The 14,790-nt window shown below is 33.7% G+C and overlaps 1 protein-coding gene across 4 annotated transcripts in view; it reads right to left on the bottom strand.

The window, feature by feature from the left end:
* The window catches only part of LOC108742601, a 40,357-nt gene that overhangs the window by 16,090 nt on the left and 9,477 nt on the right, over nucleotides 1-14,790 (bottom strand). For 2 of the 4 annotated variants that reach the window (XM_025976884.1, XM_025976883.1), the window contains exons 3-5: nucleotides 9,001-9,144; nucleotides 7,693-7,765; nucleotides 5,759-6,120 (exon numbers count right to left, since the gene is read on the bottom strand). In XM_025976884.1, the coding sequence (XP_025832669.1) occupies nucleotides 5,759-6,120; nucleotides 7,693-7,765; nucleotides 9,001-9,144 (579 nt within the window). Of the gene's footprint in view, nucleotides 1-187; nucleotides 4,638-5,758; nucleotides 6,121-7,692; nucleotides 7,766-9,000; nucleotides 9,145-10,843; nucleotides 10,930-14,790 lie in introns of those variants that run through there. The other 2 variants (XM_025976886.1, XM_025976885.1) reach the window with 2 other exon arrangements.

Here is a 14,790-nt window from a genome sequence, read left to right as displayed (position 1 = left end):
TAACTATAAAACAAAAGCAATAGGTTAATTTTTTCTTTTTGATAAGTCATGTTTTTACATTATTTTCTAGTACGCTACTGTCCTATCTGTATTAATACTATAATTTACGCCTACTGAAAGCTTATTTGTGTATCGGTTCCAAGTGACTTACCCAAATAGGTCATAAATGGGCAAGTACCTGCGCGACCGCTCGCCAGCTTCCTTCGTCAGACCTGTACCTAATTTTTGGATAATATAATTTTCTTGTTCACATAAAGAGTCTATTATCTTTTACCTACCACGCCCAAATTCGGAAATTCTGCAAAATGATTACGGAAAACTGTTTCTTATTACATTGTGCACAATTTGAATCTCAGTAAATTAACATATTATTTATGTTTTCCTTTTACTCCTTATAATTATTATTAGTTTGGCAATCAGTTTGCATATGTGTCCATAACAACCACTTCTAGTAGATTTCCCAGGAAATTTGGATATTTAATTCCGAAAACAAAACTGTCGGGAAATCGTCAAATTTTTGATGTGAAAATACTTTCAACTGGATAATGAATACCATCAAATGACATGAAAGTCTCTCACAATGTAAATGGGACGAACTAAAATATTTATTGACAGTTTTAAAGTGTTTACTTATTTCCCGGAAAATTCAAAGAACAAACATACGAGAATTCGCGTGTTCCGGGAATTCAGACACTAATGTAATGTTTTTTTTTATTAATCATCCCTATGTACAGGTGTTATGTCATCTTTTGCCGATAAAGAAGAATGTAGTTATGCGAAATATTGAGCTGTTAAATATTATTCTTCGTAAATATTTCAATCAAGAAGAAATATCTTTTGAATGTAACAAAAAGATTACTTTAATCAAAATTAATTACCCCAATTTGTTTCTAATCGGAGATTAAAAGGAAAACATTATTATTATAATAATTATTATAAATTACGTGTTAAATATGGTTTGGTAACTATAAATTTCAATTCAAAATCGTTTTCTATACCTTATGCTAAATTACTTACTTATTTACACATTGAAGATCGCGATGTGACTTTATATCAACAACTACTTTTTTATACAATCACGTGTTGCTGTTGTCTTTGTTACCTCGCACGAAATATCTTTCAAGATTAAAAGGGCATTTCGACATGGGTTACAATACGCAAGTCAAGTCGTCAAGCTTCAAATACGTATCAGTAAGACATGTTAGATAGATGCCAATTTTTTAAATACTTTTTATGTTGATATTATCGTATATTTAGTATCTATATAGATATATAACACTGTAACGAAGAAAACTTTATCTAACCAACAAACTTTTACTATATTTGCAAATTTATATACAATATAAGCCAGGGGCGTAGCAGTAAAAATTACGAGTCACCTCAACCGTAGAAATAATAAATTCTTAATTAGAAGTATGAGAGAAACGCCTGATTTCATATTAAGAAAACAATAGAAAAAAACAAGTATAGAGAAGCGTTTGACAGTGTTAAATGAGAGATGTTAAAAATACTTAAGAATGTGCGGATGAAGAGATAAAAGAGTGGTATATAGTTTATATAAAGAGCAACAAATATTTATAGACTTTGAGGAACATCATAGAGAAGTAAATACTAGGATTAGGAAGGGAGCTATACAAGGATGTATGTATGAAGATTCGATCAATATATTTAACGAGAAGACAAAACTTTAGGGTTACATGTACAGGGACAAAATATCAGCAATTTTAGCAGTATTGACATCTAGCAAGAAGTTGTTTTAAAGTTAGCTTTAAAGAATATGGTATGAAAATTAATAAAGGTAAAATAAAAATTTTGGTACCTACATAAGGGATGTACAAGTAAAGTTAGAACTAATATAGAAACAAGGGACAATAAACTAGAAGAAGTCGCTAATTTTCAACATCTAGGGAAGGGATCGGCTAGTAATTTTAGGTGAGGTCCGAATGTTTTTGAAAATTTTTGTCGAGGTCCAGAAGAAAATGACAAGGATGGCGCCCAAAGCTCAAGCACACTTAATTTTTTAGAGGAAGATATTTTTAAAATAACTTCTTTGAGTAATTTACTTTTAAAAAATTTTTGGCAGTCAAGTTTTTGACCTAACCCTAAAATGCCGTCCAGGTGCTAGTGCTAGATATAAAACCAAAAATAGCACAGGGGCCGATCGTATTTAACAAAAAGAAATTTTTATTTTATTTTAGAACGAATAGTAAAACAGGGAGCGGTATGGAAATCAAGTGATATCGATTTGTAGGACACCTTCTCAGTCATAAAAGATTAGGTAGAGACATATAACAAGCAGAAACGAAAGTTAAAAAGGGTAGACGTAGACTTAGACTAGATTATCTATTGTTGTTGCTCGAATTTTCGAGAAATGCAAAATGTGGCTTCAAAAGGAAGAAATGAAAATGCATATATGGGTATACCCAACCAGTCTTCGCGATGAAAACCTTATTATGATGATGTAGATGAATTAAAAATTAGTTTGGTTGGAATTCCTTACTTTAGAAAATTTGAAATTTAATGGCTATATGTATGATTTTTGTAATCATATCTCGACGTCTACAAAACCTTTTTTTTAATCAATTCGAAAAAAATGTTGAACAAAAATTGCTATTCTTTAAGTGTTAGTCAGTGCTACGCCCCTGGAAAAAGTTATTACGTATGTGCTAATATAATATAGCTACCTAACGTTCGAATTTCTAGACTTGATGCTCGAATTCGAAAACTAAATAAAAATGATTTTAATTTTGGTCCCCAAATAAATAAAATACAATAAAAGAAACCAAGAAGTATTTAAAAAGAGTCCCTGTTTGAAGGCACATTTTTTTTTTAAACCTCGAGTTGCAGTCGAATTTTAGACGAATTAATTAACATAAGTAAAACACAAGGCAAAAAGTATCCAAAAACGTTAAGAATAACAATTATTTTCTACCCCTAATAGATGCGTATTTATAGTATAATATTAGGTACGTACATGTAATTATCTACTTAATGTATATATATATATGTATATATATATGGTTTTCAGACTAATTTTAAAAGTTGTTCAAGATTTTTACAGAAGACAAAGTCCTCTACTTTGCTGCTTTAACTTGTTACCTTGTACATGTGTGAATTTTCATTTTATAATAATTATTATTAGGTACGTATTCTTACAACCCCTTAGGTAAATATTTGTTTTATTCTACTCCCTAATTTTACATCTTCAATTCTTTCTTTTGACAAAATTATTATATATAATATATGTATCTACAAAAGAATATCGCACATATTGTGACTAGAATCGGTAAAACCTTTTTTTATTTAAGTAATAAAGGCCATAAACCTTTGATCTGACAGAAACGAAAAGGAAGAACATAAACAATTACATGTTTAAATATACGTCAAACCTAGGATAAGGATATAAAAATTTACTCAGCGTATAATATGACTGAAAAAATCTAAACAGTCCAGGCAGTATAAAAAGTCTATCAATAACATCCCCTGTTAAGTCCTGACGAGACTCACAGATATGTTTCTTATTCTAATAGTTTAAGGGATCATTCAAAAACGAAAAGTTTGTTTCTTCCTTTCCTTTTCAAATTAGATCACAAATTTATGGCACCTATAGTAACTCATTAAATGCATTATATGTACATAAATTTCCTAATATCGTTTTTCAGCGTATCCTTATTAGACCGGATGGCGTCTCGCTGCGTCACATGATCGTAATTGCCAAAGACGGCCTAAGTACACGGTTTTTGAATAAGTAACTAATGCATTCAGCCAGGACAAAAAAAAACGATTCTTCTCACTAACGACATTACAGAATTATAAGAAAGCGGCAATGTAAATGGTCAGAATTGAGTTTATTATTAAATTACTTGTTGCAGTTTTATGCGATTTATATAGAATCAGGAAACGATATCGTATAACATGTAAACAAGAAGCCGATTCAGACTTAATCCACTATCGTGGAACTCAATCTCAGATTCAAACTTAATCGCAGTAAAGTAAAACGAAGATCAAAGGATAATGTCGTATTATAACTCCGATTACAACCGACTTTCGTTCTTGTTCACAAAAAAAATAGTATAAAGTTACTCCTTTATACTTTCTAGCAATCACTAAAACTTCCTTGACGGTTATCCTAATAAATTATAATTTTTAATTTAGAAATCTCCGCTGTTTGGCAATTAGTTTTTCTATTTCATCGTGAGTAGGAGTAATTTGTACTCATGGTTGCTTTACAAAATACAATCCAATAAGTGATATTATACAGTAGAACTGTGGGAGTACAATTTAAATCCGTGCCTAACAAGGAAGGAAGGAAGAAAAGGTCCTCTCGGGGTATCTCACTGGATTGGATTGTGCAATAAAACTATTACACGGTTTCGAATGAATTAATTAACCCCTAATCGCTACCACCATTATATGCGAAAGTCGTCAAACCGGACCCAGTCATCCATGCAGATGTTGTAATCCGTAAAACACTTGTTCGAAATGAGACGTGGATCGGGCGGACTTTGAAATCTACCCCGTTCAGTCGAGCCGAAAGCCTCGTTGAAATCCGGTAGCGCTTTTACTTTCGACGTCGATAAAGACGACGCCGAAGTTGAATTGTTACCGCTTCTCCTCGCAGAACGAGAACTTGGCAACTACAGAAGACATTTCCTCATTTTAACAAGAAAAGTACAAACAATAGATACAGACATGAACATCCACTAGTTACGATAAAGATGGGTAAACAGCAACAGAGGCAAGGACGTTTTACCCGTCCAATAATCGAATGCAAATAAAGAAATGTAGCGACTATAAAATTGCGGCGGAAAATGTTGGTGAATAAAATAAAAGAAGAAAACAAATTAATGCAAACCAAATATGCAAACGAGATCAGGCAAAGGAAACATCCGGAAAACAAAAAAATTATAAATGAAGAACAAAAGATTCGATGAAAATTGCTACAGTCAACACAAAAAATGAAGAGAGGTGTGCGTGTGTGTATCTATAATAAAATGAAATTAGCATAGCATTTTTTTAATCGACATTTTAATGAAAGTTTGATAGGTTAGAAAAAAAATTGCGACGATAAAAGAGCAATTCTTTAACCTACCACGCCTCACTTAAAAAGTCAATCTCCGTCACATGCTAATAGCTCACTCTCAACGCACTAAAAGAAATATAACATCAAAAATAAAACAACACGGAGAAAACTAAATTTTTATCACAACGCAAAAATCAGAATTATTGATTTTAAATTACTGAAGTTGTAGTAGAAATAGCAGTATTTAGTAGGTAACTTGTAATAATGTCAATTTTAACGTGTTTTTTTAAAAATTATTTAAAGTTTCTTAATTATTACAATTTAATTTGTAATATCAACTAAAGTACCTAGTAAATTTATTTCTGCTGGGATTTTATTTTTACAAATTCAGGTCCAAATTGTAATTTTTATTATTTTCGCTTACGAAGCAACGGGCTAGTGGGATAAATTGTAAATATCGTTTTAATATTTAAGTAAATTTCCCCTTTTCATTTTCTCGGTGAAGTGTGGGTGTAGTATCTAATTTTTCATAGTGTCAATAAAATAAAAACGAAATCAAAACAAAATATACACCAATTAAGTTAATTTTTCTAAACAATGACATTTCTCAGTTTCGGATTATTATTATTTGCCAGCCATCGCTTTCAATAAATATTTTGAGCAATTGAGAAAATCATGTTCGAAAAAACATAATGTAAGATTATAAACATTCAAAAACAATATAATGTGACATACCTCTTCCGTTCGGGACTCCTTCTGACCGCCAAAGCGGTTTTGTTCCGGAACCGCAGGATCATTTTGCGAGCCATTGAAAATTTGAGCGTATTGCTGGGAATTTTCATCGTTCTCGCAGCACAGTGGCGAATGCATGGGCAGCGGTAAATTGCTGCCCTTCTTGTCGATACTCGACGCTGACATTTTACTTTGGGTCACATTTAGCGCTACATTTTCGGTCAGATGTCTATTAGCCTGTATCTGATAGTTGTTCGGAAACGGGTCTTTCTCGGTCTGACAATTTCCACGAGATATCGAAGGAATCAAATCCGCGGATCCTGAAGGAAATGAATGAACCTGGGCGTCCGGGATGTAATTTGTAGCTAATTGGGATTTAATTATGGTTTTTATTGTAAAAAGAATTATTTAACTATAACCAAAAACATACACAGTAGAACTGCAATAGTGTGAACTGAAAAAGCAGTTGTTCTTACTATCAAATTTTTCAAGGCAGCGAATATTGCAGGTATTTAATCTATATATTACGTCGAATGCGTGTATTTACCTATTAATACGTATAGGTACGTATTCTTTGTAAAATTTTGCCTAATTCATGAAATAATTAGCAGGAATGCCGATTTCAAAAGAAATTTTCTTGATGCAACTACATCTTTTGTAACCTTAACCAGAATCTATCGAGTCTTTACGAACAATTGTTAAACCATCAAGAACATCACTTAAGGATGTTTGGGAGTAATGTCAAAATGCTACGAGACAAATAAAAATTAGGAAGAACGTTCCTCATTCAATTCTAAAACTCCTGTAAAAATTACAAATCAATTCACTAAACCGTTAAAAAGTTATTGAAATTTTAAAAAATTGTAATTTTACACGTCATTTTATGGAGATTCGTTAACCGAACAGATTAAATTTATTTTTATTAACAGAAAAAAAGCTACCAGAAATTTCAAACTTTTATAATAAGTAACTTGAACTCTGGAGAATCACTTTTGCGTAAGGTTATTCAAATTCACTAGATGGTTATCGAGTAAAAAATGAAAAATTAGCTGAAAATCTCGTTTTTACTTGATAATATGATAATATTTATAATTGTCTGAAATTGACGCTCATTATTAATAGACATTGAAACTAAATATTTTTTTGTTTCGAAGTTGAAATCAAGGCATATTCACTGCCAAAAGTCAGTTAAAAATTTTCCATATTATTTGTTATTTCTTATTTCATTCAAAGTTTTTTGTCAAATTCCAATTTTTTTCTTAAACCGTATACTTTTTTTAGTATAGATAGTATTTATTTAGCTCATGATATGCTGCAAAACCTAATTAATCACGAATTTCTAACTTTATGTACTCTTGTCTCCGATTGTATCTCCCAAACATCCTTAATTTCTACTTTTAAATAAGATACCATTACCCATTTTTACACAGAAAAGACTAAATATTATTTTTTATACGTATTTGCAGTTTTTACGTTACAAAAGTCCATTGCTTTTTTCATGACTTAACTATAGGTAAAAACTAGATAGGTAACTATGAGTCATGACCCATGATCTAAATGTTCTGACACGTCCTAGTCCAAAATTGTAGAGACCTTTTGCAATTTTGTTTTTGATGAACTTATCAAAAGACAGAAGCAATTATTGAGGCGATAATTTTTCCCAGAATTCATTGTAGTAATCCCTCACTGTTCCTTATCATTTTCACTTCTTTGTGAATATATTAATTTTGCTTTCTGATTAATTATTTTACTACCCACAACAAGATTATTATCTCGTTGATCAAGAAACTGCCTATACAATTTTTTTGTCATTATCGGAGTTTCCGTTATGCAATGTTCACACTATCAAATGTCTACTGCATATAAAAAAGTCCTTGATTACATTTATGGTAGGTATTAAATGAAATTATTTTTTGTAAAGGAGCATGCCAACTTACCACATGAATTGGTTTCCTGATAATTTTGCCATACTTCACCTTGCTGGTGTTGTAGAGGTTCCATGGAATGACCCTAAGGAGAAATTATTACCTACATATTCTGAATATCTAGCATTCGTTAAAACGAAAGGTATTAGGAATTCGTAAAATATATATTAAAGGTGTATGTTTGGAGCACGGCGTTGTACGGGTGCGAAACATGGACACTGGGCGCGGCGGAAAAGAAAAGGTTAGAAGCGTTCGAAATGTGGTGTTATAGGCGGATGATGAGGATAACGTGGGTAGAAAAGGTTAGAAATGAAGAGGTATTAGAAAGAATAGGAGAACAGAGGACTCTATGGAAGTCAATAAAAAATAGGAGTGATAGGTAGGACACCTATGTAGGTAGGTAGGTAGACCTACATTAGATTACTGTTCGCAAATAGTTAAGGATGTGGGCAATTCGAAAATTGTAATTTTTGCATTTCCATAAAAATTTAGTTTTTTGCGTGTAATGGCGTTCATGCATCGTCAATAGACGCCATACATCCCTAAATAACTAATGTCACATCCCTTAGTTTTTAAAGTGTTTTGGAGGATAATATAGATAATATAGAATAATAGGTGAAGTCAATAACTTATTTTAATTTATTATAAATAATAAGACGCNAGTTAAGGATGTGGGCTGTTCTAGTTTTAGGGAAATGCGAAGTTTAGCTCAGGATAGGAAAGAGTGGAGGTACGTGTCCAACCAGTCTTAGGACTGACGACCTTATGATGATGAAAATATAGTTAAATAGTTTTTTAGTTCTGCAAATGTATCTTTTGATCTCACCATTTTTATATTTAACTATCAGTATATTTTATTTAAATCTTGAATTTATGTAAATTACTTTAGGGTCATCAAAAATTAAAAACAATACTAATAATGACATTGTAGAGTCATTTTGTATAAGTTTAAACATTTTGTCTTTGGCTATATCTTGTGATCTGACTATATATTTTGCTGAGTTTTATTGGTAAAATAATTGAAATATATTGTCCACAAAATTGTTCTAAACAACTTGATAAAATTATTTTCCCAGACTTTATGGGCATTTTCAAACACCGTCATAACGTTTGCGATCTCATAAAAATGCCTTTATGACTGACCAAATTATTTGATAAATGCCTTTTATTCCCGCCTCTCAAATCGTTAGCAAAACGAAAGCAATTTGTGTCGACAATTCGAAAAACAAATGGCTACTTAAAATGTTTTTTCAAAAAGTGTATCTATGTATGCGGGTTTTGTAAGTAACATGGGTTACTAATTATTCTTGGTTCACTCACTTGACTATAAAATGACGAATTAGAAACCCAGCTACTAGAAGGACCTGTCTGAAGTGTTTTTGAGTAGGGCCTCATTTGATGCATGTACGCTCCATTTAAGGAAGAATATCCGCAAATAGTGGGATGCAACTCTGACGGTGGATTCTGTAACAATGGCACATGCGATTTTGTAATTAAACACATTCAATCTTGAAATGATAACGACCAGGGAAACATCTACATTAATAGTTCGCATTGTTAATGAATCAAAACGTTTAATTTCCAAATGCGTTTTGCATTTGCACTGGTAGAAATCATTAAAACAGCATCCTGACATACTAGATATCAGAGCTGAGTAGTATTCGGATACAGTATTAGAATACAATATTCGGATACAGTATTTAAAATCGATATTCAGATACAGTATCAGGATACAACATTCGCATACAGTATTCAATCATCAGGTATACTATTCGGATACAGCGTTAGAATACTAAATTCGGATATAGTATTAAAATGTTATATTCGGATACAGTATTAGAATACAATTTTCGGATACAATATTCAAATGCAGAATTTAGAATCGATATTCGGATACAGAATCAGGATACGGCATTCGGATACAGTCTTCAAGTACAGTATTCGAATACAGTGTTCGGATACAGTATTTAGATACAGCATTAGAATGCTATATTTGGATATAGTATTAAACTATAATATTCGGATACAGTATTAGAATACAATATTCGGATACAATATTCAAATGCAGTATTTATAATCGAAATTCAGATACAGAATCAGAATACAGCATTCGGCTACAGTCTTCAAGTACAGTATTCGGATACAGCGTTCGGATACAGTATTTGGATACAGCATTAGAATACAATATTTTGATATAGTATTAGAATACAATATTGGGATAGAGTATTTAAAATCGATATTCAAATACAGTATCAGGATACAATATTCGGATACAGTATTCGGCTACACTCTTCAGGTACACTATTGAGATACATTATTCGGATACAGCATTAGAATACAATATTCGGATACAATATTCAAATGCAGTACTTATAATCGAAATTCAGATACAGAATCAGGATACAGCATTCGGCTACAGTTGTCAAGTATAGTATTCGGATACAGTGTTCGGATACAGTATTTGGATATAGGATTAGAATACAACATTCGGATAAACCATCAGCAGGATACATCATTCGGATACAGTATTCGAATACAATATTAAAATACAATATTCGGATACAGTATTCGAATACAATATTAAAATACAATATTCGGATACAGTATTCGAATACAATATTAAAATACAATATTCGGATACAGTATTAGAATACAATATTCAAATACAGTATTTGGAATCGATTTTCGGATACAGTATTAGGATGCAGCACTCGAATACAGTATTCGGATACGTGTTCGGGTGCAGTATTCGAATAGTACCTTGCGTCGTTCTCCGTACCACAGTAGGAAACGAAAAATGAGCTGATGGTTGATGCATTATCCATATTACTCATGTGGAAAAGTATTTGACTACATTTGAATGTAATGGAATATCCCTATGTTCTGTTTTTAATTCGCCACCAGTGTATAAAAGTAGACTCCCTTCTCGTTACAACTGTCCACTCGCTGTTATGGTGGTAAAAAAGCTTTAGTCACCCATTGTCGATAGAAGTGGGTAGTGGTTTAATAAAACATAGATCTAGTACTGTATATCTAGGATGGGAGATAGGTCTTTGTCTGATATAATCTTTTACCAGGACAACACCGGGTTAGAGAGACGAATCTATGGGAGATCAAGGACCCAAAGTTCCTACTCATGTGCTAACCAACTCCGAATACATACATTTTTCAAAAATAAGCGAAAAGTTGTCCATCGACCTGTACACCGAACAGTGCATCAAGACGAAGGCAGGCGTCGCGGCATCCGTGTCGGCAAAGCGCCGCATCCTTATACTTCGTCCTTAATCTTTTCTCTTGCACCAACGTAAAATACGGTTTTGCTCTCGTCCGTCTCGGCGACAAGCAGGTTTCTGCCTTTACCCCGATAGTATTAATCAATCTCCGGTGACCAAGCGTACGAAAACAGAGAGGGCGAGAAATGTAATCGCTAAGGAAGTTGAAGTGCGAGAGAGATGGGGAAAACGACAGACGCGTTGCGTCGCTGTGCCGCGTGCGCGCGCGAATTGCACACTTTTGCGTCACTTTTTTGCATCGTTTCATCACCTGCCAGCGCACTGCCGCCTCCGCGCCACTTAATACGGGAGCCGCTAACCGACTTCACCGGGCCACCGATGCGACGGCGTCACGGCGCTTCTGGATATCGATACGTGCACCAGGCCACGATACCGGTAGCAAAGACGTTGCCACGGAAAATGCACTCCCGTTTTCTCAACTACAATCTTTAGAGTTATTCCTTCCCGAACTTTGAAAGCTTTACGTACGTATTATTGTTAAAAATAAAAATATAAAATTAAATAATTAAACCAACAAGTCATAAGGCTTAACCATAAGATTATATTTACTGGGCAGAATTTTGAAATTCCCTTGTTTTCTTTTCCTACAACTCTATTCGAGTCCTTCAAATGTTGCAAACTATGAAAGTTGTCCTCAAGTACAGAATGGTTAAGAAACCATTTGGAATTTCCTAGTTTCACACCCTGTTACCTTTTTTATAAAAATTTATTATAATGTGCATCGATCTACTCTAAATGTTATTTTAATTCTTCCTGGAAAAACCAAAAGAAAAACGGCGCAGTACGTCATTTTGGAGCTTTCAAATGTAGCACAGTTTGCATTGACTTATTTTAAGTATTGCAGGTATCAGGGCTCTAATGGGTACCCAATAAAGTACGTACATACGCACATTTTAGAAAATCGCGAGTGCAATCGGTTCCTAGCCCCGACGCGAGCGTCTCTACATCGGAACAGAGCGCAGCGAGGGCGCATGCATTGCGAGAGCTCGCGCTTTTCTCTATCGACTCCGCATTTCGCAATAGGCGCCAGGACGCTCTTCACCGTCGCCTAGCAACAGATAGGCGTTGTTACCATCCGACGATCTTGGTTGCCACGGCAACGCATCGCTTGTTTATTCCAAACGAACGAGCTCGAGGATCGAATATCGATAGTTTCGCGCGAATTTACAAAAAAAAAATGCAAAGGAAGGCGATTTTACAAAATTTTTATGTGAGCAACGATAAGAACGTCAAATATGGCCTAGTCATCTGCTCATCATTCGAAAAAAGTCTGTGGAGCTTTTGGCTTTTAATATTGTACCTATACACACACAGACAAAGTACAGAAAGATGTATATATAAATAAAAAGTTTTTCACTCGGGAAAACTAAAACGTAAACTGACGATTTAATTTGGCTTATACTTTGTAGAACTTGTCTTAACATAATCTAAACTTTTGGATAATCGACTTTCACTTCTAAAACTCAATAGAATGAAGCTCAATTAATCAAAGGATAAACAAGTAAATCTTCTAAATTTATAATTTCTTTAAATTTAATCTAGTTCTTGGTAGTGCTAATTTAATTTAAGAAATTAACAATTTACTGTATATTCATGGGTACATCCAGAATTTCGAATTGTACAGTTGACTGTAAGATAAATGATGATCATAAATTAGGAGTTCAGTCCATCCATGTGGTCACGTGGGTAAACCGATAATAGATGAAAGTTGGAAAATAAATAAAAGTAGGTAAATTTTCCAGGTTTTCATAAAATCCGCATTAATTAAATAAATCTAAAAGGAAACTTTTGGCAAAACGTTTACCGAATATAGCATTTTCTCTTTTATATTGCATAAGAAAAAATGCATCGACGACCATATAAAACTAATTCTTCTATCCCCCGATAACGGTATATCTTTTCTAGATACAAGGTACCATAGGGTAGGTCTTTTTCTATACCCCTGACAATGTGTGTACATTTCATGATAGATTTTACTCGCGGCTTCGCTCACATTGATGTCGTAAGTAGATGTCAAAGATCATTGACGAACACGTAAAACTAATTTTTCTATCCCTCGGGAACAGTACCTTTTTCTGAATAAAAGGTACCCGATGTCTTTTTCTGTACCCCTGACAATGTGTGTGCAAAATTTTATGATAAGTTTTATCTGCGGCTTCGCTCGCGTTGATGTACTAAATACGTGTCAAAGATCATCTACGAACACGTGAAACTAATTCTTCTATCCCTCGGTACCAATATCTTTTTTCTGGATACAATGTACCCTATGTTCTTTTCTTTCACATTCGCATTTATAATATGAGTTAGGACGACTGAAGATATTGCTATGAATTTTCCTATACCATGCCGTATCTTTCAAAACAGAATTCAATCTTTTAATGTTTGCATATCACTAAAATCATATTGAACATGCTACATAAAATCTATTGCGTGTACGAATGTGTTTCCCTTCACCTTGAGCGTAGGTCATGGTTCATATTTCTCGTTGAATATTTTTCGATTTGCCCAATTTCCGTTTTATTAGCCATGAAATTCATTAACCAACCACTTGTTTTTGCTCTATTTATCTGTTGCGCATAATGAGTTCGGAACGTTTGTTGTCCCGCTTTTCTCGGTGGCGCCAATTAGGTGTAAGGACTAAAAAAAAGTGGAGCGTTGATTTGGTCTGCTGGATCATGGATCGGAGCGACTATCTAACAGCAAGTCAATCCCGCATTCTGAAACTTCTTCGCAAGCAATGCAGTATTATTTGATTACTCAATAAAAATTTTCCGCGTGCTCACGGCTAATACAATTCCAAGAGTTCGTGAATATTTCATTCTATCATAAAATTTTATCTAACTACTTCTATTGAAACGTATTCCTTCTATTTTTTTTTTTTTGCGTTACTGATAACGCATTTTTAATATCTACAACATATGCATCACGTTCGTTGGACACACACCTCCACCCCTTCCTATCTTGAGCTAATCTTCGTATTTCCCTAAATCTAAAACATCCCACATCCTTAACTTTTGGGAACAGTATTCTAATCTAAGTCTACCTCTACCCCTCCTAACTCCCGTTTCTGCCTCTAATACGTCTCTGATTAGACCTTCATGCTTCACGCTTCTAACCTTTTCTTTTCCGGCGCACCCATTGTCCATGTTTCGCTCCCGTACAACGCCGCGCTCCAACACACCTTTAACAACCTTTTTCAAATTTACAAATTAACCTATGTTAAGAACTTACTTCTTTTTATTGAAGGCGACTCGACCCTGCGCTATCCTCTGTTCTATATCCCTACTACTCCTTCCATCTTGACTTATCTGACTTCCTAGATACCTAAAATCTGTCACTTGTTCAATTTTTTCGTCTCCTATCGTTATATTCACTCTTTCCCTACTTTTTCCTCCCTTGCAAACCAATACCTTTGTTTTACTTTTATTTATTTTCAAACAATACTGTTTTGTCAACACCGCTTTCATTTTATTTAAAACTATCTCTAACTCCTCCTTGCTAGATGCTAATACTGCTATATCATCTGCAAATCTAAGCGTACTAATCTATTGCCCCTGCATATATATCCCTACAGTTGCGTTGTAGTGTCTTTGATGATGTTGATCGCATCATCGATGTATAAATTAAAAAGTAGCGGTGACAGTGTGCATCCCTGTCTGACTCCCTTCCTAATATTTACTTCTCTACGTTGCAGCCCCAGCTCTGTAACTGCCTATTGCTCTTTATACAAACTAAGTATCACTCATCTATCTCTGTAACTCATCCGTACATTTTTAAGTATATTTAACATCTTGTCCTATTTAACATTGTCAAAAGT

This window comes from Agrilus planipennis, unplaced genomic scaffold (assembly GCF_000699045.2).
Source record: "Agrilus planipennis isolate EAB-ADULT unplaced genomic scaffold, Apla_2.0 scaffold345, whole genome shotgun sequence".
In the NCBI taxonomy this organism is placed as follows: domain Eukaryota; kingdom Metazoa; phylum Arthropoda; class Insecta; order Coleoptera; family Buprestidae; genus Agrilus; species Agrilus planipennis.
The sequence above is the reverse complement of the archived record's forward strand: the minus strand, read 5'-3'. Positions and strand labels throughout refer to the sequence as shown.